General features: G+C 28.7%; 1 protein-coding gene across 2 annotated transcripts in view; it reads left to right on the top strand.

The window, feature by feature from the left end:
- The window catches only part of cv-c (crossveinless c), a 713946-nt gene that overhangs the window by 107122 nt on the left and 582726 nt on the right, over positions 1-24098 (top strand). For both annotated transcript variants that reach the window (XM_067046074.1, XM_067046069.1), the window contains exon 2: positions 15658-15806. In XM_067046074.1, the coding sequence (XP_066902175.1) occupies positions 15729-15806 (78 nt within the window). In that variant the 5' untranslated portion in view covers positions 15658-15728. The remainder of the gene's footprint in view (positions 1-15657; positions 15807-24098) is intronic.

Here is a 24098-nt window from a genome sequence, read left to right as displayed (position 1 = left end):
TATATATATATTGCTGTTTATTATTTAGTGTGTTTGTTATTAACTTTATAGACACTACTGAAAATTACTTTGTCTAGTACAATTAATACCTTACTCATGTGCATTGAAAGTCCTGATTCGTCCTGAATCCTCTTTATTCTTGTTTACGCCATATAATTTATATTAGTATGCTTTTTGTGTTGTGAAATACGAAGAAAAGGTTCTGACGGTCGTACAAGGTTCGTTGTAAACATTGCTAAGCACCTTGTAACACGTGAGTTATTCATTCTTTCTGTTAAACATGAAGGACAATCCTCGCTGTAAACAAGGAAACGTAATAGCGTAATTCACCTCTAAAATAGTATTATTTCATAAAATGTTGATATTCCAGTTTTATATTGTTCTTTGTTTTCGAATTTATTCATTAATTATCTAATGTATTTTCAAATGAATAATTTATGAAGTTGGTAAATTTTTTTTCTTTTTTTTTATTTATTTGTTGATATTTACAACTGTATAAAAAATACAACAAGTAAATTTGATCATAATGACATAATGATATGATACAGGATGTAGAGAAACTGCTCAGTAGTAGAACTCTAAAAACAGTTTACAATATAAGGTCACGAGGCCATCTTCTTTTCAGGTGTCTCGGAGGATTGTCAGGAATGAAGGAGGAAGCAAGGTTAGAAACTAGTGGGTTTGGGTGGTTAGGGAGTTTATTATGGAAGGAATGATATCGGGTTCAGGCTAGATCGGTTACATAAGGAACATTTAGGTCTTTATGGATGGTTTTATTAGTAACAAAATAAAGAGCATTGAGGATTTTACGAAGGATTTTGGATTGTAAAGATTGGATACGAGAGGAATTCGAAGTTGGTAAATTGAAAATTTTTTTTTTAGAAAGTTTAGTTTTCTTTATTTTTTTTAAATTGGTGGTATATGATATTTTTGTATGTTCCTTGTGATACTTATATCATTATTCTCCTCTATCTCCTCTTGTGTGAATGAAAATGAATCCGCAGACCACACAAGGTATGGAAGAAAAGAAAAGACATAAAATGCTTAAAAGGGCAGGTGTGTAAACAGGTCCCATTACTGAAAGACGACGAACAGGAATCTTGCGCAATGGGACTTTCCTATCAATACCTTAGCCGTGTTTACTTCACCACTTGTTGATAGATACTGCTGCCGCTTAAGAGGATTCGGATTATATCTCTCTGTATCGTGACAATGTATGCTTACAACGTTGAGAAACCATTACTTTAAAATTCCCTTTGAATACAAAAGTAACTAACCATATCTTAAAATATCAATAAACTTTCTTGATTGCCTAATTAATATTTGTGTAGAGCTATATTAGATATTTTGCATATTATTTATGCATATTTGAAATCGGTGAGTACTACATATGATTATTCTAAAAAAAAAATAAAATACAATAATATTATTATATTTTTAATAAGCAAAATTGATTAGTAAATTTCTTGGGCTACGTCCAACAATTAATTTGTTTGATAATTGTTTATTTTTAATAATTTTTCATTATTTTTTTATTTTAGAATTATTTAGGTACATTTAAAGGATGAAAAAATATCAATATACAAAAATTACAAATCGTAACTTAGTTTCAGTTTTTACAACCAGTTCACTGAATAAATCTTTTTTCAGCAGTTCACGCCCTTATTTGTTATTTACTGACATATTAAATAATTAATTATATATATTACATATTAAATAAAATTATAAATAAACTGAGAACAATACCTTCTGTAAATTTTTTCTATCCTTCATAACTTCTGAAATAACAACATTCTTCAAAAGTTTACAATAGAGCGATGTATGCAATGGTTTAAAAAACACTCATAGTTATTTTAAAAAAAAGAATGCATTAATTGTACCTTGAGTAATTTTTGTTTTGAAGATTTTTTTTTTTTTGATTTTTTTTTTTAATGACCAGTAACGGAATCGTGAGAGCAACAGTTCTGGACCTGGAGGGTTTGAACCTAAGCAACCCACCTCTAGCTGCAGTCAACCCACCTTTAGCTACAGTTAACTCTCCTGCACAAGAGATGCAGCCGAATGTGGATTCACTGAATTTCCCCAGCGCAGATATTTTAATATTGACACAAAATCTAAATTTTCCCTAGTAATGCGATATATTTTAAAGTAATGCGATTATATTTTAAAGTAGGCTCCGGAACACACATCCCCCTATGATATTTGTAGTGTTTTTTTTTTTTTTCTTGGAATTCTCGGTTAACGTTAAGTCGACTACTGACGGTTTTAATGGGACACGATTAATCTATATTAAAGTTTCTTTAAGAGTTCAAGAAACTTTACCACCCTTGCCTCAAATAAAGCTAATCCTTAATTGATAAAAATTGATGGTTGGGAGAGCTAACTGCAGCAAGCATACTTAAACTGACGAATCATTTAATTGAAGCAGTTAGGGTTGAACGTTCCGCTAAACTGTTTGCCACTGCGCGGTCATTACTGCCAATTGTCCCACCTCTCAGGCAAAGAATTCCCTTTGCACTAATGGTACCGCCAGTTTCTATCATATTTTTTTTGCATCACTTTTATTCCTTTGTTTGTTTGTTTTTTTTATCAGTAACCATGTATTTTATAATTAAATTTGGGTTATTTTCCGTTTGCATAAGCTTTGTTTTATTTGTTCTACGCCTCAAATTGCTTGTGGAATGCTTAACAGAGTTTAACAGAAAATGCTTTTTTCTATTTATTTAAATTCAGATTTCATATGTCAAAAAATAATAAAATCTTCACTTGTAAGTTATTGAGTTTCCACTTGTAATTCCTAGAATGATATTTCGAAATTTACATGATTTCTTTAGTTGTTTCCAAATAACCTCAAAACTAAAGTTTATCTTACTGCCTACTATCTGATACACCTTTTAAAATTCCACAAATGTTGTAGCTTATATGCTATTTTTAAGAAAACTGTAGCGCCTAACAATTCTCTTATGAGCTGGTGTAAAATTTTTTTCAAATACACTCTACTTGAGTGTTGTTATCGTTGAAGAAATGTTTCTGGCGATCATTAACGTATTAGAGATAATTACGAAAAGTTTTCCGATATAATTACGAAGAGCTTTGTCTAAGAAATTAATCCTCGTGCAGAGTTCATTTTCATCTCATATTGAAGGAATTATAAGCGATTTTAAATAAGAATGAAAAATTTTACTCTCTGCTTTGCTTATTTTTATTGCAAAGGAAAAAAGTGAACGGACTTAGCTTTGAATTCGATATATTGTTCTATTCTAGGTAATGTAATACAAAACTTTATCTTGTAATACAACTTTTTCCTTTTAATCAAAATTAATTATATGGAACTATGACTCCAATTTCGTATTGAACGGTGAAATTTAAGTATTAAAAATGTAATATGTACCTTTACCAGTTATTTTAAATACGCTCTTAATATTTCTACCCCAACATATTGAGCCTATTTAAACAAATATTTAAAATATTTGATTTTAATATTTACAATAAATAATGATAAAATTGTAACAATTTAACTAAGTCTATGATAAAAAAATTAAATCACGAAATAATGTACTTTTTACGAATTTCTACAGGATATGGACACGAAGTAGAAACAAAACTAAGTAAAAACAATGTTGAATGAAGATACACCATGGTTTAAGCTATGTTTTTTATTTACAATTAACAGCAACATTATATCTCAATATTAAAATTTAAAAGAACTAGTATTAACACATTTAGATTAATTAAGGGTGAAGGAAGTTATATGAACTAAAATTAAACTGATCACAACGTTTCAGTCTGTTAAGCGATTTTCATTTAATAATTTTGTAATTATTTTATTTGTTAAACTAAATAAATCTCTAATACTACTTGTGATTCATCAATTTACGACTTATCGAGTTAAAGGAAACTCGTACTATAATTTAGCATTCTTCAATCCAGCCAGACTCATTCATCGTTTAAGGTGAAGGCAAGTATATATTACATTGAAAACAACGTTAATTAATAGCCCAGTTTAATTAAATTCAAACACCTGACTTGACATTGAATCAACTAATAAATAAATCAAATAACGAGTGAGGGGTTGTCTGGATTGTAGAATGCTGAAGCTTTAAGGAAAACTTTAAGGAATTTATAAATTGATAAAATTAAAAGTGATTTAATTAATTTTATAAATATCAGGGAGTCACATGTTCAGAGGAAAGGCACTGTGCTACAAGCTCCAAAGACTTGGATTCGAATCCAACTGTGGCAGATAATCATCTATTCTGTTACTGTAATAGAGTGTCAACCCTGTTGGTACGGGAACCTCCTCGTATGACCGTTTTCTTTCCTTACAAAGTATTGAACACCTGATCCAATCATGGGTTGTATCAGTTGACATTATTAGTATTTTTATTAAGAGATAAAAATCATCAGACATTTTGTACGTAACGATGGCTAGACTGGCCGAAACAACGTGATCTCATTTATAAATTTGTGGGAAAGTAATAACAACCCATTATAATTTATAGTGATTTCCACATTTTTCGTATTTTTGTTTTAATCTGGGTAATATTTATTTAAGATTATATGTGCTTATGACTTCCAGATGGATCTAATTAGTTTTGAAAATAAAAATCGAACAAAAAAGTTTAGTTTACAGTTCAAATATTGTATATTTAACCTCTAAAATTTGTTCCTATCTTCTGTTTTAACGTCAGTTATTTTAATGTGTCCGTTAGAATCTGAAACACTTCAACTATAATATAATCTCAATATGTCTCGACTTTCATAAAAATTCGACTTTTTCTACTTATTTCTATGCCTCAAGATAAAAACCATTAATTTATAAAAAATTTATATTGGATTATAGCTTTGCTTTGTAGAGCACTTATGTATTCTTTTACTCATTCTATATATGTCCTTTCTAAATCATTTTGAAGAACGAAACAATCCTTGAATCATACATTTATGAACTAGTTGTCTGGTAAAAATGTTGTAAAAAGGTTCTTTTTACTATTCTTTTTACTATATATTCTTCTCAGAATACGTCAATATTCTGGGATAGATAACTTTTATTACCTTAATTAAAATTTTTTAATTGCTTAAATTGTTTCTTTTACTTAAAATATATTTCTTTATTAAGTATACTATTGATTTCATAACGTTTGTTAAGAAACGTGTTTAAAACATTTTTGAGGAAATGGGAAATTAAATTTGTTGTACCCTTATTTCAATGTAGAAGTCACATACGTTGATTGTATGAAAGAATTATATATTCATAAACCATCAGTTTAATTAATTCAACCTTATAATTTAAGAAGCTATAATGATATTTCAAGAATTAAAAAACTACATGAAGGTACTAGATCAATTTAAATAATTCAAATTGTTACAATATTCTGAAAATTTTAACTCTTTTAAGCAATGTTCTTAGTTAATACTAATGTCATTATTGAATAAGTACTCTGTCTTTTATAAATGTAATACTTAATAAATTGTAATTATTGGAAACATGTTTATGAATATAGAGTCACGTTACAGCAACTTATTATACTTCCAGTAAAGGCTGTCTAATATACAGAAGATTTAAATCACTTTATCTAACAGATGTTCATTTTCTAATGAAAAACTGCTTTTGGAAACCATTTGTGATATAATGGCTATAAATTATGCCCATCGTTTATTATACTAGTTGGTAGAAATTAAAAACTATTAGTTGGTAGTGAACGATCGTTTATTATCTATCTCGCACGTTAATAAAAATCCAACTCTGAATCTATAGTGTAGATTCGGCTTCGGAATAGTAAAGTTTTTTTTCTATTAAATTATTTTGTATCTATTGTATTATTTATGATTATTAGTTTTGTAATATTGTACTGTATACTCGACAACATAACCTTAAAAGTAATAAAAGTGTATGATAGTGGTTAATGAGAAATATTTTTGACTGTGATTTTTAATGGATATTTGACTTATTGGATAAAAATGTTTTGACCTGGGCAGAATAGCCTGTATGAAGTGTTTGGAATGATTAAATAATATGTTTCATAGTGAATTAAGTAGATTGTCCCTGAAGATGGCCGAATTGGCCGAAACGTTGGACGTGTGAAAACAATAAGGGTTTTGAGACTATAATTTGGATAATGTTTTGAGTTATTTAGTGAAAGGTTCCCAGTCTCAAGAAAGAATTTTATGATTATAAATAGTTTTTAATCTTATTTCGTTATTTTCTGAGTGCACCTCCCTCTGACTTCTTCTCATCGAAAATAAATGTAGGTATATATCTTTCACAATGTTGAATTTTACGTAGATGTGTTTTCGGCCATACGGACCTGTGTTTAAATTTTAATGTGTATCATAGTGATATACATAACATAAAATATCAAATTCGTACTAATATCGAAAACATCTAATGATACATTCGGTCTTAAAAGTTATTAACAGAAATACTGGAACGTCTTTTTATGTATCTGGTTTTGGTTTATTTTCATTATTTGGTTATCGATTTTAAGATAGTAGGAACCAAAAGTTGAATTGAAAGAAATTAATTTTAAATTTTAAGAAAACAAGAATATTTTTTAATAGATTCTGGAAAGATTTTAAGATTAATTCGATCTTAATAGATGATTTATTTTTATTTATGTGTTTAATGGTCTGTTATTTGAAGGCGATTATGTAAGTTTCTGTTGTTTTTGTTCTATCTATGGAATCAACTAGCCTTCTTACTTCAAATATTTGTTTTGTTTTGAGACCATCTTCAGGGGCCCATTCTTCAGTATCTTCCAATGTTTGTACTAGTCATTTTTGTTCAATTTTCGATAGAAACAGTATCATTCATTTAAAAAAAAAACCTTTAAAACCTGACTATATTGTCATTGCTTTGTTCATTATGTTATTCATTCATAGTTCATTATTTTTGTCCATTAGTACATAATTAAAAACGCAATGGCATCATTATTTTTTTATCGGCATGATTCGGTTTTTCAATTTCAGGCGATTTTTAAATATTGCTTGAATTAACTATCTTAAAGTATCCTCTTTCTGTTTTGAACTAATATTTCAAAAGTGATATAGGACCGTCGCTCTCCAGGGGTCTTAGTTGGGCGGGTCAGGCGGGGAAGGATTGCTTTTTTTCGTGTTATGATCACGCCGTATTAACTGTTATAACACTGTATTAAAGATTTTTAAAAATAAAATACAAAATTTCTCTTGAAAATTAAATAAAGATGACCTGTTGGAAGATACTGAAGAATTGGACCCTGAAGATTGACCGAAATTCCTAAACGTCGACAGTCGGATTATTTTATTTATGTGGAATTAACAAAAAAAATAATTTAAATAGTTGAAGGCTATTCAATTTCCTAGATGGAAAAAAATAGATAATGGATTTATGCTATAAATGTTTCTGTGGCTTGATGGTCGTCTAAACTATTACCTTTTCCTTAGAGTCTAGCAGGTTTATTAGAGTGTTTACACCCTCATAGACTATATTAGATGTCACCCGGCTTATATATACTGTATTATTAAATTATATAGGCTGCTTAGTATTCCGTTGGCTTAGTAGCCCATTCAGTGTTTAGCATAGACCGGCTAGACAGTGGTGGCGCCGGTTTGATATGAAAAGCCCCCAGTACAAGGAGGGGGGGCAGAGTAAGTAGGACGTTTTCATCAAGCTCCCTGATTGAATTGTATTCCCCTCCCCCCCTCCTTTCGTATTGTGGTTAATAGTCTTCAATGCCCTCTTTCTCTCGCCGTATTACAGAGCTCTGTCTGGCCTCAAAAGTCTTTTTGTACCGCCGTCTCCAGCGTAATGGGCCAGTAATAGTCCGTCGGTAAATAGAAGAGTTAGGTACTCCATGGCTAGTCTCAGCTAAGTAACTGATTGTCGATATTTTCATGTCTGAGAGAAAAAAAAACACTGTGTGTGTTAAATGTTTCTTATTCATTTCAAAGAGAAAAAGAAAAGAGATATGTACGATTTTCACGACTGAGCTACTAAAACTATAGAAAAAGTAGAAATAAGCTCTTAACTGTTATAGAAGAAATTATAGGCCTCCAGTTGATGGCCCCATTATAAGAGAGTCTGTGATTGTTTCGATACTTTCAGGAATGGTTTATTAGATGGAGAAATGTTGATTTGTTGGTTCAAAACAAAAGCCTCACGAAGAGCTTAATAATTCCACCTCTGACAAGAAAAGAACTATTTCAGGAACAGTTCTTGAAAATAACATTATGAGACCCAAAAAAAATTATTCTCAAAATGTCAAACGAAAATTGAAAGGGAATTTCTTTGAACACACCTAAAATTAGCTTGCACCAAAACAATTTAAACAACACTCCAAATTATTATTCTATGATTTATTAAAAAATGACTGATCGTATTTCCTAGATTTGTAAAAAAATCTGCACGAATGCAGTTTTGGAGAAAATTATCTAAAGTTGGGCGTACAATTTTTTTTATATAACTGGATTGTATTTAAGTGCATTGAGACATGAAACGTAAGTTTTTGTGGAGAATGTGATATTTCTTTTTTCTTGCTGTATTTCATTGATTCATTATTGAGAAAAATAAATTAAAACAGTACATTACAGTTTCGTCCATGAATATTTAAAATTTCGTTCTGTCAAGCCATAAATCCTAACAACAAGTTTTGTTTTAATAGAAAATTGTCTTGTAATAAACAGATTATAAATTTATCCGTTTTAAAACATCGTTTTATTTTAATATATTTTACAACCAATATTTTTCTATTAAATTAAATTTCATCACCAACAATTCCTTCAGATAATTATCCGTCCTTTTTAAACCTGGATCCCGGCGATTGGGAGCGCTCACCATGGTGCATTCCACGAGACTAGTTAGCAATATAGGTGAACAATGGGTTTGGTGGCATTCTCTGTTTAAAGGGGCTCCAGGAGTAGGCTGAGCTTACTCCTGGTCTAGGTCGGAGTGCCCAGCAGAGGAGCGTATAGACACACCCTCTCAACCCTATCACGTGAATTTTCTGTTTACTCTAATTTTCTTGACTTGCAGAACAGACTATAAATTTTACTTAGGGTCTCGTATAATAAACTGTAGGCACTCTTCCTAGTCATCCTTATTTCTGAACTGAGGAACTGAGAAATCGAGATGCGACATTCATTGAACGAACAATCAAAAGATCTTGATAAAAACTTCCTTGAGATTTCATGGAACTATAATAAATTTGAACACAGAAAATATACAATTTTTTTTTTAATATTCAATATGAAAATAAAAGATTTATAATGAATTTATTAATTTCTTTTTCCAGTTTAATCTTAGTTGCAAATACTCCACTAACGCCAGTTGAACGGACTCCATCTTGACAAGAGACTTACTTGGAATCCACACATAAGACTGAAACGACAAGAAACTGCTCGTAGATTCCGATTGCTACAACATTTACTTGACAAACGCTCTAAGCCTCCCATTCACTACAAAAACTTAGTATACACTACGATAATCAGACCAATTTGGACATATCGAATTGAGCTCTGGGGCTCCACCAAACCATCGAATTCCTCCCGCATCCAATCCTTACAATCCCAAATCCTTGATGCTCCTTATTACGTTACAAATAAACTCATTCACAAAGACCTTAACATCCCATTCGTCGCAGATTTGGCCCAAACACATATGCGTCTTTTTATTCCAAACTCCTTAACCATCCTAACCCATTGATTCTTAATCTTTCATCCTTAACAATCCCTGATAATCCTCCGAGGCGTCTGAAAAGAAGATAGCCAAGGTACCTTCTAATTTAAATTAATGTTTGAAGTACCACCAATGGGTGGTTCCTTCCCAAGATTTTCAAGTGTATATGAAACATACAACATATTTACTTATTGTATTATTTTGTACAGTTGTAAATTAAATTAAATAAATAAAAAAATCTTAGTTGTAAATTAATGAACAATCTTTACTAGACAGTTTTAATAATATCATATTAAATAAATATATGCTAAAAAAAAAACTTCGGTTCAATGATATTTAGTATTGAACATTAATATTTTTCAACTTCCTACGGACTGTTTTATTGTAACTCCATCCTCTTCTCTCCCCCAGATCGCAACATTTATCGCGCTAATCTAGAACTATAGGCCGAGATGTGGATAACTGAGCTAAAACTAAATATTAATTATTAGTTTAGATACATTATTATTCATTTATGAATATCACTGACAAATTTGAAAATAAAAAAAAATAAAAATATTTCCTTGTTAAATTCAATAACTGGAAAATATTGCAATTTCGTGCAGACAATCCTCACAATATTTCAATTCGCGTAGTTGATCCCAATCCGTACAATATAAAAATCATGTAATAAAACGTCCTTTTCATTATTGAATCTTTCTTCAAGATTTAGCTGAATTTGAAGCTAGACAGAAAAAGAAAAAAAAAACACGCACACTGAAATTGCTCAAAATCTGGTATTTAGCTTATAAGTCAAAGTAGTGGAATATGATTTTCGATGTTGGAATCAATGATTTCGTTTCATGAAACACCGAGGTAAGATTATTCTATTTAAGTATTTCAATGGGCTGTTACGAGGACTGTGATTCTAGTCGAATGGCCCCCCGGAATGACTAACTATAAAGCAATGGTAGAACGATTGCCCACGTGCTAGGAGGACCCACACGTGCTGCCCACGTGGTCCCACGCCAAGGTGAGGGGCTGCCGACCTTTAGGTACTCCCAATTAGCCCCACTTTCCCCATCCCTTTCCTAGTTTATTTTCTTGTCGTCGAGAACGCTTTTGACATTTTTATTATAGCTCCCAATCTTCAATAATCTTTATCTCCTATTCAAATAGTTATTTAAGTTGACAGTACCTCCCCTTTCCTGTATATTTGGTAAAAAATACCTAAATCCAAAACATAACAACAAATAATTCGAGATAAGCTAAAAAACTATTTTTTTAAATAATAATTTTTTATTTTTATGAATTGCGTATTTAGCACTATTTTTCCATAACAGTTACTAAGCGAAAATATAAAAATTATTTATATAAGTAAAGGAAATTATCTAATACAGTACAGTATTTCATTATTGTGTAAATCCTTTCCACTCTTCCTTATTATCGATAAATTCCTATGATGTTTAGAGTGCAGTTAAGATAGAATATATCTGTTCAATTAAAATATGAACCCATTAGGAAGTGTGAACATGAGCTAATTGATAAAGGTTATCTTCAAGCGATTACAAGTTCAAAAATAACTACGTGATTTGCATTATCGGTTTGGTATTAAATAATTGTTATATGGAAGACATTTTTTGTTTTCTACTTTATCTCTGTAAGAGATGTTTTAAAATCTAGCATTGCTTGCACAATTTATTTCTTCTTCAATTCATCGGAATGTTGCTTCCCTGTAATATATACTGAAGGACGTTAAGAATTATTACTTATCATAGAAATCGTTCAAGCATTAATAATATACCTAGAGGAGAAAAATAAAATAAAACAACTAATAAGAATGCATAAACAACCTTTTTTTAGTGTAGATATGTTTATTTCTACTTATTTAAGTATAATCATAATTGTACATGATTGTATTAAATAAACTAACTAAAGATGTTCATTATCATAAAATACCAATTACTATGCTAGATATATAAAAAATATTAAAAGATTCTCTAATTGCGACTGAAGTTAACTTATTACATTAATATTATGAAGTTATTAAGGAGCAAAACGGTAAGGATTTTAAGATAAAAATATTTTCTGAATTAATAGTGGTACTTTTTTAATCAATGATTGTTAATTTATTTTAATATTCATTTTTTTCAATGAGGAACCTAACAAAAGGTGTAATTAATCCATTTCTTATGAGGAAAATAACCCATGCGATCTTTAAGCCTGGTCGTTTGTATAAAATACTTTGTATATCTCATACGGGTCTTACGAGTGAAAATTCTTAACGTAACTTCTTCAGTAAATAAGAGCACAATGTATCTCAATTTAACCTCAGATTAAAAGGCACACTATGCCCTTAAACCTAGCATTGTAAGAAACTCCTTTGCATCAAACCAGTACTCTTTTTCAAGTTTAAAATAATTAGTAAAAAAAATACTAAAATAAAACAAGCTTAAGTTGTTTGACAATTACATAAATCCTATAAAGTCTACCTGTTTATTATAATGAAATATACTTATATCTAATTTTCTCTTGTCAATTAATAATGAATGTGTTCATTATTTTAATCAAGAGTTAAACATTGAGGAAGTATTTTTTAAAAGTATTCAATTTTATTTTTGTTGAAACATTATATAGAATTTGTTTATTTACTATTGTCTGTGTAAATTTTTCTCGACATTTAGATTTCTATTTTCATTTTTAAGAAATATATAGAATTCAGTATAACACCCATCATTTATTTATTTATTTTTTCATGATATACTCCCTATACACACAAACATTTACTATGATATAAATATTTATATTCTATATGATATAAATTTAATATGATATAAATTACACGCTGAACTATTTATTTACAAATCCTTAGACAAATCAGATATAGGACGAAAATATAATTTTTTTTTTTAATAGTCTATCTTGGAATATTATTATTTGTCTCTATGCAATTAATTACAGAAAAATAGCCTGGGTAGTGGTAAAAAGATTACACAAAATAGGAAGACTACACTGAAAAACTATTTATTAAATTGTTCGCCCTACTTTGTTGGATCTCCAATCCAAATTTTATAGATTTCAAATAACTGTCTTTTTTTTCTTGAATATTTTTGTAATCAGAATAGAATCAATTAGCGATACTAATATTTTGAAATAGATTGATCTTTATAACTTTTCATACGCACTATTTGTTTCTAGAAAGAGTGATAATTGTAAAAGTAGTCAAAGCCAGAACATGATCACAAACGATTTTGTTTGTTATACAGATTGTAGAAAATAGTAGAATTATTACAATCAATAAAAAATGTACGAATTGAGGACGTAGTGTAATAAATGAATTATAAAATTATACAACATCATTAAACTTTTCTCATACTCTACCCAGAAGCCAGTGCCTGTTGAAAATGTAAGGAATTGAAATATAGCTATATCCAATAACTCAATTTCCGTTTACTTTTTGAAGTTTTCCATTCCTCCAAGTTTTTCTATCATCTTCAAGAAGGAATCTTTATCCATATTATATCATAATGTTTAGAGAGAAATATTTAATACGGCCACTGCTTGTCCCTAAAACTTAACTTAAGAGAAGTACAGTAATGGGTTAAAACGTTTTTCCTTGATTATCTCAAAAAAAGATTTGAAAAAATATTAAATCATTAAACCAAAAAAAAGTTCTAATAGAAAAAAATGATAAATTTTTTTTACCTAAGTTTTAGCTTCTTTTTTTTACCTTATTTTATTATAGAGTATATCTCTTTTTCGATTTTAACTCTCTGGAGATCATACATCATCACCTGCATGGGAATTAGCTAGGAGATTATTCATTATTTCATTTTTTTTTTTAGTTTGTGGACCTGTCGATTTGTGATTTGTGTTTTAAGTTATTTATTCCCTTAACTTATTTATTCTTTCAAGTATTTGTTTTAACTAACTTTGTTTTTTAAATCTATATATTAATTTTTTTTTAAATGTATTTATTTATTTTTTGTAAAATGATTTACTGCTGTGACTAATATGTCTTTGGTTTGATTTCATATTGCTATCTAATAATAAATTTGTTAGACGGATCGAACTTGGGTGACGGATCACTGGAGGGGGTCTGAGAGTGTGAATTAGGGAGAATAAATTTGTCAATTAAATGAAATAAAATTGTCAGATGGAATAAAATTGTGAAATAGAAAAAAAGGATTAAACTATTTGTTTTTAGTATATAGACTAGTATTAATTCTATTAGGAAACGGTAGGAAAAAAAAAATCGTTATCTCATCATTGATTGGTACGCTGTGTAATGTAGCAACCCAATGTATTTGGGCAGCATAGTTAAATAAAGCATTTCTCTCTACTTTTATTATTTTCGTTTTTAGATTTAGGAGTATACAAATAATATACGTCAGAATTTCCAACTATTGTGCAGCGTTCAAAACATGAAATCACATAGTATTTTTTTCGGCTTGTACTTTTTTATTTTATTTCCTGGATATGACTAATGTAGCGATTTAGAAAGAAGTGTCACCATCATATGGCAAAGATTTGTACAGGATTTGTTAACATGTTGCTTTGCCTGGAATCGCAGCTGTAACAGCTGAATCTTGGTTCAGCTGCCACTCCCCACTTCCTCTTCGGACCACATCTGTTTTCTATACTTTCCTTTGACTCGTCTTTCAAGGCTTTATTGCCCGTCATCACCACTTGCTCTATATTCCTATGCATCATTTATACGTCAAATTATTATTTTTTTTAGTATAAATTCCTATTGGTGTTCGTAAAATCAGTTCGGTTAGTTGTAGGCGGTTAGGAATGTTATCGATATTCACTTAGGTTTCTTCGTTTATACAAGGAAATTGTGATTCAAGGAAATCGTGATTCGAAGAATTTGCAGGAAGTAAATTGTACGTACTCATCTTTACAATATATTATAGTCCTTATAAAATTACTAGTATGTTGGTACCATCTAGATGTTATTAAGTTTAAAATTATAAAAAGGTAGAGATGATAATTAATGTATATTTGATTAGTCTTCAACTCGTATTTATTATCCAATTAATTTAAATCATTTAGTTCAAGGTAAAAGCATTTTATTACCTATTATTTAGAAAAATCATTTTGAATGAATTAAAAAAATGTTTTAAATTTATAATTTATTTTATATAGTTAAAATATTCCATGATTAAAACTTTAAAATGTTTGTTATACGTAAAAAATATATTTTATATTTAAGAGTAAAAATTTGTAAAAAGAACTATCATAACTACCAACTGTTGAATTATCTTTGTTTTTTATATGATAATGTATTGATGTATTGTTAATTTATAATTATTCAACAAAAAGAATATTCTCGTTACTTTTACAGGTTAAACTAATTTAATTTACGAACGTGAAGTATATGTAATTTATTAGACTCAGTACTTGTTAAACATTGTTTAACCTTATGATGCCAAAAGGCAATCCAAGGTATCATCACCCAGATATACATATAGCATACCTCCTATATTTTTGTACCAGATATTCAATAACATCATTATAGGAGGGTATGAAAAAAAAAAAAAAAATTAAACATTGTTTAACCAAAGTTGAAAAAAAAAGAAGATTGACGTTTAAAACATCATGGAAAGTATTAGGAACAATTCTAATATTAAAATAATATTTTTGAATGAATTACCAATAAAAAAAATGCACAAAAATTAGAAAGTTAATTGACAATAAATCCAACAGTTTATTTTTACTATTAGAATGTAGAATGATATATATGACATGTTATAATGTTCTGTGTTAAATAAATTAAATTTTTAGAAACATGATCATTATTATGAACTGTACTGATTTTATTTTTTTAAACTTTATTTAATATTTTATCATCATTTATATAAAAAATATTTATAAACTACAAAAATATTTCAAAATTTATTTTTCTCTCTCTATAATTTCAGAATGAGAAATGTTTAAATAAATCTGAATTTATCTATTTCTTGAGTATGTGATTATAAAATATATTGAATGATTAGTAACAATTTTGTAAATCTTTGTTTCAGATTGGTTTTTAACAAACCTCTTATGTGTATTGCTATGTCGTTCTCACAACTCAACAAATGTGAAATCACTCATGAACTCCGATAGCACAGTGCCGCTCGTTGTAACGTCTGATGTTGCTGAGGTTCAGACGAAAACAACAAAAGCGGGGGTGAGTCTAAAGTTCTTAATTTTTTTTTATCCTTTGAAATCCAATATTGATATAATTTTTTATTTGTATACAAATAAACCCCTGTACAATTGTCGGAGTAGAAGAATTTAACTTTTCATAATATTTTAAATTAATTTTTCAATTTTTTATTGTGTTTAATATTTTATAGCATAAAAACATCTTCAAAATACAGTTATGCATTATTATGCCATTAAGTCACATTTTATAATTTATATTTCCAACCACTTAAGCTTTATTACTAGTAGAACCTCTGTATAAAAATTCCAAATTTGTCTTTATTCCAACTTTTATTAGATGTTTATAAAAATTTTTATCAATTCTTGTCACATTATATAATTAAAATTTTTTTTTATACTTTTCACCGATCTATGATAACATTATAATTTGATAATACAATTATATTAATTAATTAACTAATTAACTACTTTCTGTAATTCCTAAGTCTATTTTTCATGGAGAGAATACATACAGCCATTACTCTCTTTATGTATAATAATGTATACATTTTTTGTACAATAAATATGTAATTACTTAGTTGGTCAATATATATAGTTGCTAAAATTCAGATGTCATTTGCTGCATTCCTTTTTTCCTTTACAGAAATACTTTTTTTCTCTAATAGTGATACTATAATTTTTTCTGTGATGAAATCAATCTTTTCTGCTAGAAATGCATTAATAAGCAAATATTTTTATTCCAAAAAGATTTTAAATTTTTCAAAAATACCTAGGATAATTTCTTTAGCTATAGATTCAAGGATATCTTCACTTAATTTTTTATCTTTGCTTGTGATATTTGTTTTATAATTAAATAACTAGCATTCTTTGTACAATTATTATATATACTGCATTTATTTATAAATTTATTTTTATCTGGAAGTTGAAAAATACGAATTTCTAAAATTAAAAATTACAGAGATTCAAAAAAATGTGATCAATGGCGCTGTAACCAATAGGATTATTTTTTCCAGTGTTTTATTTCAATTGGGCATAAATGCATCGTTTTCCGTTTGAAGATTTGACTACATTAGGGTTTCAAGAGGACGTTACTCATTGGCGCTATATCACCAGACGCAAACATTTACTTTGCAATACAAAATGATATAAAATAAAAACATATCTGTGACACATATGTGCTTCTTCAAATACTTATCACTCCATTGGACATTCATTATGGTTAGCACTTTTCTGTTTTAAACTATTTATTTCTCAAAAAAACTGTTGAAAACTGCTGATGAATTTAATTATCACGTTTGTACTTGAAAAATACTATGTTCATTTTTCTTATTTGATATTTCTGTATTATTTGAAATTTCAATCTAATCCAATTTAGTGATTTTCAAGAAAATGAATTATAATGAAGGGTTCATTGAGTCTGAGTACTTACGAGATTAGACTTTTTCATGCAAAAGCATTCCAGTGTTAAAAAACTAAGCCACACCAAACAAAAATGTATTACACGCTTAAAAACATTTTTTCTCTGAATCCTTCAACATGACAAAGTTTCGTCTCAATCGGTGTAAGGAAACGTGTTGACAAGAATGACTAAAAGACATTTTAGTTAGTCAAATATTTTTGACACAAAACTCAAGAATATATCCAGGCCATATAATGAGAGTTGCTATATCGTTCCACTTTGAATTTTCTGCTTGAATTGCTTTGTGGTTCGTCACTTCGCCCTGTTTTGATTACATCCGTTATCATTTATGCGGCTTCAGGTCACCAACGTTTCAACATTCCTGATATTCATCTCAATTTTTGATTTCCCAAATAAATACATTATAAATTTTACGCCGGTAAATAGGAATTTCAGATATAATTTAATTCTTAATGTTGTACTATTATCAAATAAAAACCGAAATGTTTATATATCTTTTATTTATACTCAACATGTTGCTTAAATGAAGGTAGGAAATCTATATACATAACAAAACACTTCGTAGAACTTCCTGTCGAGGAAGCTCCAGTATTTGTATTGCACAATTTGATCAAATATGTATGAATGAGTTGCCAAACCCCATTCCAGGAAACTTTACTCACACAATATTGTTCTTTGTATTAATTATAATAATAATAATAATAAATTACATTTTTGATTATTCATCTTACACTATTTTCCTCTTTATTTTATAATCACTCCTCTTAACCGTATCAAAAAATAATTAATCAAATAAATAGGCAGTCTGTGCGTTATCAGTACACTTTATTTTTATCAAGTTCACTAACTTTTTTTATGTTTACCTCGTTTTAAAGAGCATTAATAAGTATTAATAGTCACAAGACATTATTTAAGTTCTATTGAATTATTCTCCATCTCTTAAACTACAACGAAGTATGGTCTTATTAAAATCACTGCTCTTAACCGTATCAAAAAATAATTTATCAAATAAATAGGCAGTCTGTGTGTTATCAGTACACTTTATTTTTGTCAAGTTCACTAACTTTTTTTATGTTTACCTCGTTTTAAAGAGCATTAATAAGTATTAATAGTCACAAGACATTATTTAAGTTCTATTGAATTATTCTCCATCTCTTAAACTACTACGAAGTATGGTCTTATTAAAAGTTCGTATTTTTTTTTTAAATTATGTTATTTCCCCCTTTTAGGGCTCCTTAAAAAAATATATATTATTTTTAAAAAAATACTATACGTTATACGTTGTGAGTAAAAGAATCACCTGTCAGACACAAAGGTTAGTAGTAGTTAGAGGTGATAATTTTGAGTTGTAAAGAATCCCTTGAGTTTAGGGAAAACTTTAAAATCCATGGTTAGTTATTATAATAATAACTTATTGTTGGGTAGTTATTATAATAATAACTTACATAGCCAATGTTTTGTTGGTTTATATGAGTAAAGCACTTTTTTTTTTTTAATAAAGTCAGGATCCACATGGTCTAATTAATTATTAACCTTTTTCGCAAGTTGAGTGATGATCTTCAGTCCAGTATATGAGGAGATAGTAACGCCTTGAAACTTCCAGGTTTTTTGACTTGCATTTTACAGATGTGTCCTTTGTCGTGGTATCGCCCGAGATAATTCACATATTAGAATTGTATTATTATTAATTATTATTGTTGGATCAAAGTTGTTGGTATCAACCAGGGGTGCTCAGGAACATTTGAGATTTAAAGGGAATAGAGAAGTGGGTTTAAAACTCTACCTTAAGTTGTGAAAATAATGTGATGATCATGAGCGGGATTCATGTAATTTATTTGTCAAGTAATTTATAATGAATAGAAGTATGTTCTAGTTCCTGTCGTTTTATGGCATTAGTGCACTTATAAATTGTATTATTTGCATTTAATTTGTTTTGACAAGTTTTGCTGAATTAATCACACTTGTGCTCAGATCTGTCAAGTTTTGTGTTATGGTTTAATCGCTTGTTTTTTTTAATTGTACCGTGGTGGCGTGGTTTAAACACCGCTTTAGCCATCTTTTTTTATTATTTATTTAATGTAATTTACAACTGTATAAAATATTACAATAAGTAAATATGTTGTATGTTTCTCTTACATTTGAAAACCTTGGGAAGGAACCACCCATTGGTGGTACTTCAAGCATTAATTTAAATTAGAAGCTACCGTGGCCATTTCCTTTTCAGACTTCTCGGAGGATTGTCAAGGATTGTTAAGGATGAGAGATTAAGAATTAATGGGTTAGGATGGTTAAGGAGTTTGGAATGAAAAGACGCGTATCTGTTTTGGGCCAAATCTGCAACAAATGGGATATTAAGGTTTTTGTGGATGAATTTATTTGTAACTTAATAATCCTTAGCAATTTTAAGTTATAAACTGTGCCGGTTCGACTCCGATTAGACTAGAAGAAGTTTATTTCTTAGCAGACCCAGAGAATTAATTTCGACTATCCCACTATAGTTAGGTTGGTAACTTGTAAGATAATAATCCTAAATGGGTGAAGAAGTGAGAAAAAAAATATCAGTCTCTAGTTCAGTAGGCTAAGTGAAGTTTTGTATTCCATTTGTGATAACATACCAAGATTAAATTGATAATTTTGAAAATTACTTTAGATTGAGGTGTAGATAGTTGACCGTAGATTAATGCTTGAAGAAGTTTGTCGGGGGGTGCGGTCAGCAAAGAACAACATAAATAAACAAAACCATATTTATTTATTTTATGGCATACAATAAATAAATATGGTTTTGTTTATTTATGTTGTTCTTTGCTGACCGCACCCCCCGACAAACTTCTTCAAGAAAATTACTTTAGATACGGCAATAAAATTGTTATAGCTAGAAAGAAGTTGCACATGGGGGCGAAATGTTAATAGACAGGGTAAGTAAATGGAACAAATTAGAGAGCTTGAAACACAATCTTGAGGTATAAATATAAAACTTTTATTCATTTAATGAGTTATAGATCAATCAAAATTAAGGTAATATTGCATAATACTTCAGTGCTAGACGCTATTCTTTATATATTTTATTGACACTAGATTCCTTAAATGAAGTTGCATATTTATTTCGCGCGTTGTTAATCGTTACGACCTGTGAATGTAACAGTTACAATAGGTGAGATTCATTATCTCTAGTCATTGTTGGGGACCGGAGGGCGCTGGATACCGTGGCCTAATAGGAGAGCTATCTCACTATCTCCAACACCTAATTGTACGTCATGCCAATTATACTCGACCAATAACTTCGCTTATTTCAACTATTAAGATTATAGATAATATCAATTATTATGTATTGGGTAAGCCTATTTTTTATTTCTTTAAAAAAATATGTATATTGTTTTTCTACTTTTATTATTTTTTTATAAGTTTTCACGCGTCAACTTTGTCGCTATTTCATTATTTGTTTAACTTTATTTTTGACACTTTTATGATCTCTGTTATTGATTTGTATGTTCTGTAATATTTCAATAGAGTTCTATGTAAAATAGAAAGTATTAGTATATATAATTAAGAGCAAAGATTAAATATTATTATATATTATAAAATAAATGTTCTGGATTCGAATACATTGAGGTAATCATTTTATCATGGTTCTATTATAATTAAGTATAGTATTTTTTTTTTACTTCTAAATTCTATGTACGTACTAAATCCCATATGATCTCTACGGTATCTATATTATCTTGCATGTCTGTAAACTTTTTCTCTTTTCGTTGTTTAGCCAACGTTGAGCTTGCGTTCCCTCATTATTTCATTTATCTTTGAAGTGCAACTTCCTTAGGTGCGGTAGAACAAACTGACCTGGGTCAGAAGAAAACGTTAACACTTCTTCCTCTCCTATACCAATGTTCCCCGATGTTCCTTCCATATAATAAATACTTAAGTGCGGTAGACCAAATTGTTTTCTTTATTTTCGTTCTCTTGATTTTATTTTGTTTTGGTTTTAAACACTGATTTTGTATTAATAAGGAACATAAGTTACGTAGTACGTAAAAAACATATTTTTAATTTTTAGTACGTGCTAGTGTATATCATCAGGTATCTACTGTTTTTTACTTTATATATTTTTTTCTTTATTTATTTTTAATAAGCATAACTTACGTTATATGTCAAAAAAATTTGTTTAATCAACCACTTTATATGCAAATATGCATTTCATCAAGTATCTAATGATATTTATTTTATTTTTATATTATTAGTAATATCTTAATGATTTCTATTGTGTGAATAAATGTTTGAATATATGTGTATGAAATAAATATTTTGTCTGCTTTGAACGACTTAGAAACATTCTGGTTAAAGCAAAACACCTAGTTGTTGTTGTTGTCTGGGGCTTAAGGGCGTAAAACCCTGAGGTCATCAACGCCCATGTTTCGACAAAACACCTAGTTTATCACCTTTCCAAATCAGACATGAATAAGTACAAAGGTTTCTAATTTATGATCAAGTTTTATAAACGTTAAAAAAATTTAATGCTAATAATATAAGACTAGTTTATTTAGTAACTTTGACATTTTTAAACTTTATTTTATTTAAAAACAATAATTTTTTAATGTTTTTATTTTAAAGACAAAATAAGTATTATAACGTATTAGATCCAGACAAAAAGATAAATAAAAATTCTTTAGGGATTTTTTATTATAAGTTTAGTTTAACACCGTCAAACAACATGCTAAATTCTTACATAAGAGCCTTCGTAATTGATTTAGGATATTCACAGATTCATGGCTTGCTCCTGCTAATCTGTTACGTCAGGAGGACCCTTTTTAGGCACGTTTTGTTAAATTACGCAATTAGAACCTTTTTAGTGGGAGCACTTGAATTGAAATTCTCAACTTAGTAATAACTGCATAACTTTCTTATCTGTACAAAAGATTTAATATGTTTTTAAAAATAAATAGTTTTCTTCAGTCTCTACAACTCGTCTCAAAAATAAATGTTTTTTTCTGACTATTTTCCCGACAGTTCGTTGGCTTCTGGTGTACCTTCTCGACTGTATTGCTTCAGTATTCCGGGTTGTTTGCAGTGGAGCATCGCCATATCTCTCAGATATCTTCAGAACTGCAGAAAAGAGATAATTATAGCATGTTTGTTTTCTCCTTGGGCCGAACTGTCTAGGCTTCTTTTTTTCTTTTCGGTTCGTTTTGATCAAAGACTCAAACAGCTTCCTTTATCTTGGCAGATATTATTTTATTAGTTCTCTTATTTTATTTCACTTTTATCTTTTTTGATATCGTCTTTCGAAAATACTCGTACTTAACTATAGCAATGTTATTAAATTTAGATTTGAACACATATAAAACATATATTTCTAGTTAAAAATCCATCATCTTTTCTCATTTTTTTTTCTCGGGTCTATAGGATTTCAGTTTATCCAAGATTATGTTTAAATGCTTACAATTCATAGCTTCAAATACTGTAACAATAATTCGTTATTTGGGATACATCAACACAACAGTCCTTTGCAAATCTATGTTACGAAATAAGCATAAAAAAATGAAGCATGAGTTACCTTATACTTGGTGTATCATGTAGTAGTTTATAATTATTGAAATGAGTCACTTTATTATATTTTAATTATTTTCCCAAGTTGTAATATTTTTTTTTTATAAGACGATAATAGAATTGTTAGTAAGAAAAACTAATACTTAAATTACCTTTTATGATGTATTTAAATCTTATAAATAAAAAATGTTTGTCAGTGAGAGAATACTTCCTATTCGCATGCAAAATTATGAAATTTAAAAAGAATAGTGAATATTTTGAAAGTATTAAAAGAATATTTTTGAACTTTTTTTTTTTAATTTTAATTGTCACAAAATATTTATGTATATATATAACCCGAAGGAATATCAGAAAGTCATTGGTGAAAAAATGAGAACAATAAAATCTATGCTATTTTAGTTATTTGAAGGAAAAAAATACAAAAAAAAAAAAAAAGTTAAAATGGTAAATTTATTTTATTTTATTTTTTATAAAAACTAAGGAATAACTTATTCAATAGAGAGCCCTTTAGATCAAAATAAATGGGTATTTTTAAGAACAAAGTTTACAATTATTAGGAATTTGATATATGTACTAATTTATTTTGTATTTTCTCTTTTATAAAATATAATCAATGAATTTGAATTTTTGTTGCCTTCAAAAGATGATATAAAATTTGTTGTAAAATTGTTTTTCAATAAAATCAATCAATTACTACATTTTAAATGTTTAATTTTCGGAATATGTAAATATAATTCAAATAAATGTAAAGGTACTATACTATTACTTCCTTTTTTTTTAAATTTACATTGGCTGTTCTTGGACTTAGAAATATTTTCCTTAAAATCCTGGTGCTGTTATGTCTTTGTTTTGACAAGAGGCTGATCTATGATGTAAACCTCATTTTGCTTGTTTATGGCTATTCTAAGCTGAACCCTACAGCGGACCACCCAGTGTATTCTGATAAACCTTTCCTAATTCATCAAACTAACTTTTTATGGCGAGTTTGTTGCATCTCAAACAAAGTGACAACTCCCAAAGTTGTAAATTAAGAGAGATCTAGCAACAAATAATCTACGTTCTTCAAACTTAGAAAGCCAAGGAAGTTTATAAAAGTAAATATGTGGACTTAATGTATAAGTCAGATTTACTTGATTTTTTGTACTATGTAGTTCATGACTACGCGATAATACGTAAATTAATCAGCACTTAAAGGTCCAATTCTAAACTGTTAGGAATGAATAATGGACGCTAGCTTGTATAATTATTCATGAACTAAAGAATGAAGGCATAAAATATATTCATATTCATATTTTATATTCAATTCCAGATCGGCCTGGTGCGTCTTACATGGTTAATATAACAGATATATAT

This window comes from Halyomorpha halys, unplaced genomic scaffold, assembly GCF_000696795.3.
Source record: "Halyomorpha halys isolate HHAL.00 unplaced genomic scaffold, Hhal_1.1 Scaffold603.1, whole genome shotgun sequence".
Taxonomy (NCBI): Eukaryota; Metazoa; Arthropoda; class Insecta; order Hemiptera; family Pentatomidae; genus Halyomorpha; species Halyomorpha halys.
The sequence above is the reverse complement of the archived record's forward strand: the minus strand, read 5'-3'. Positions and strand labels throughout refer to the sequence as shown.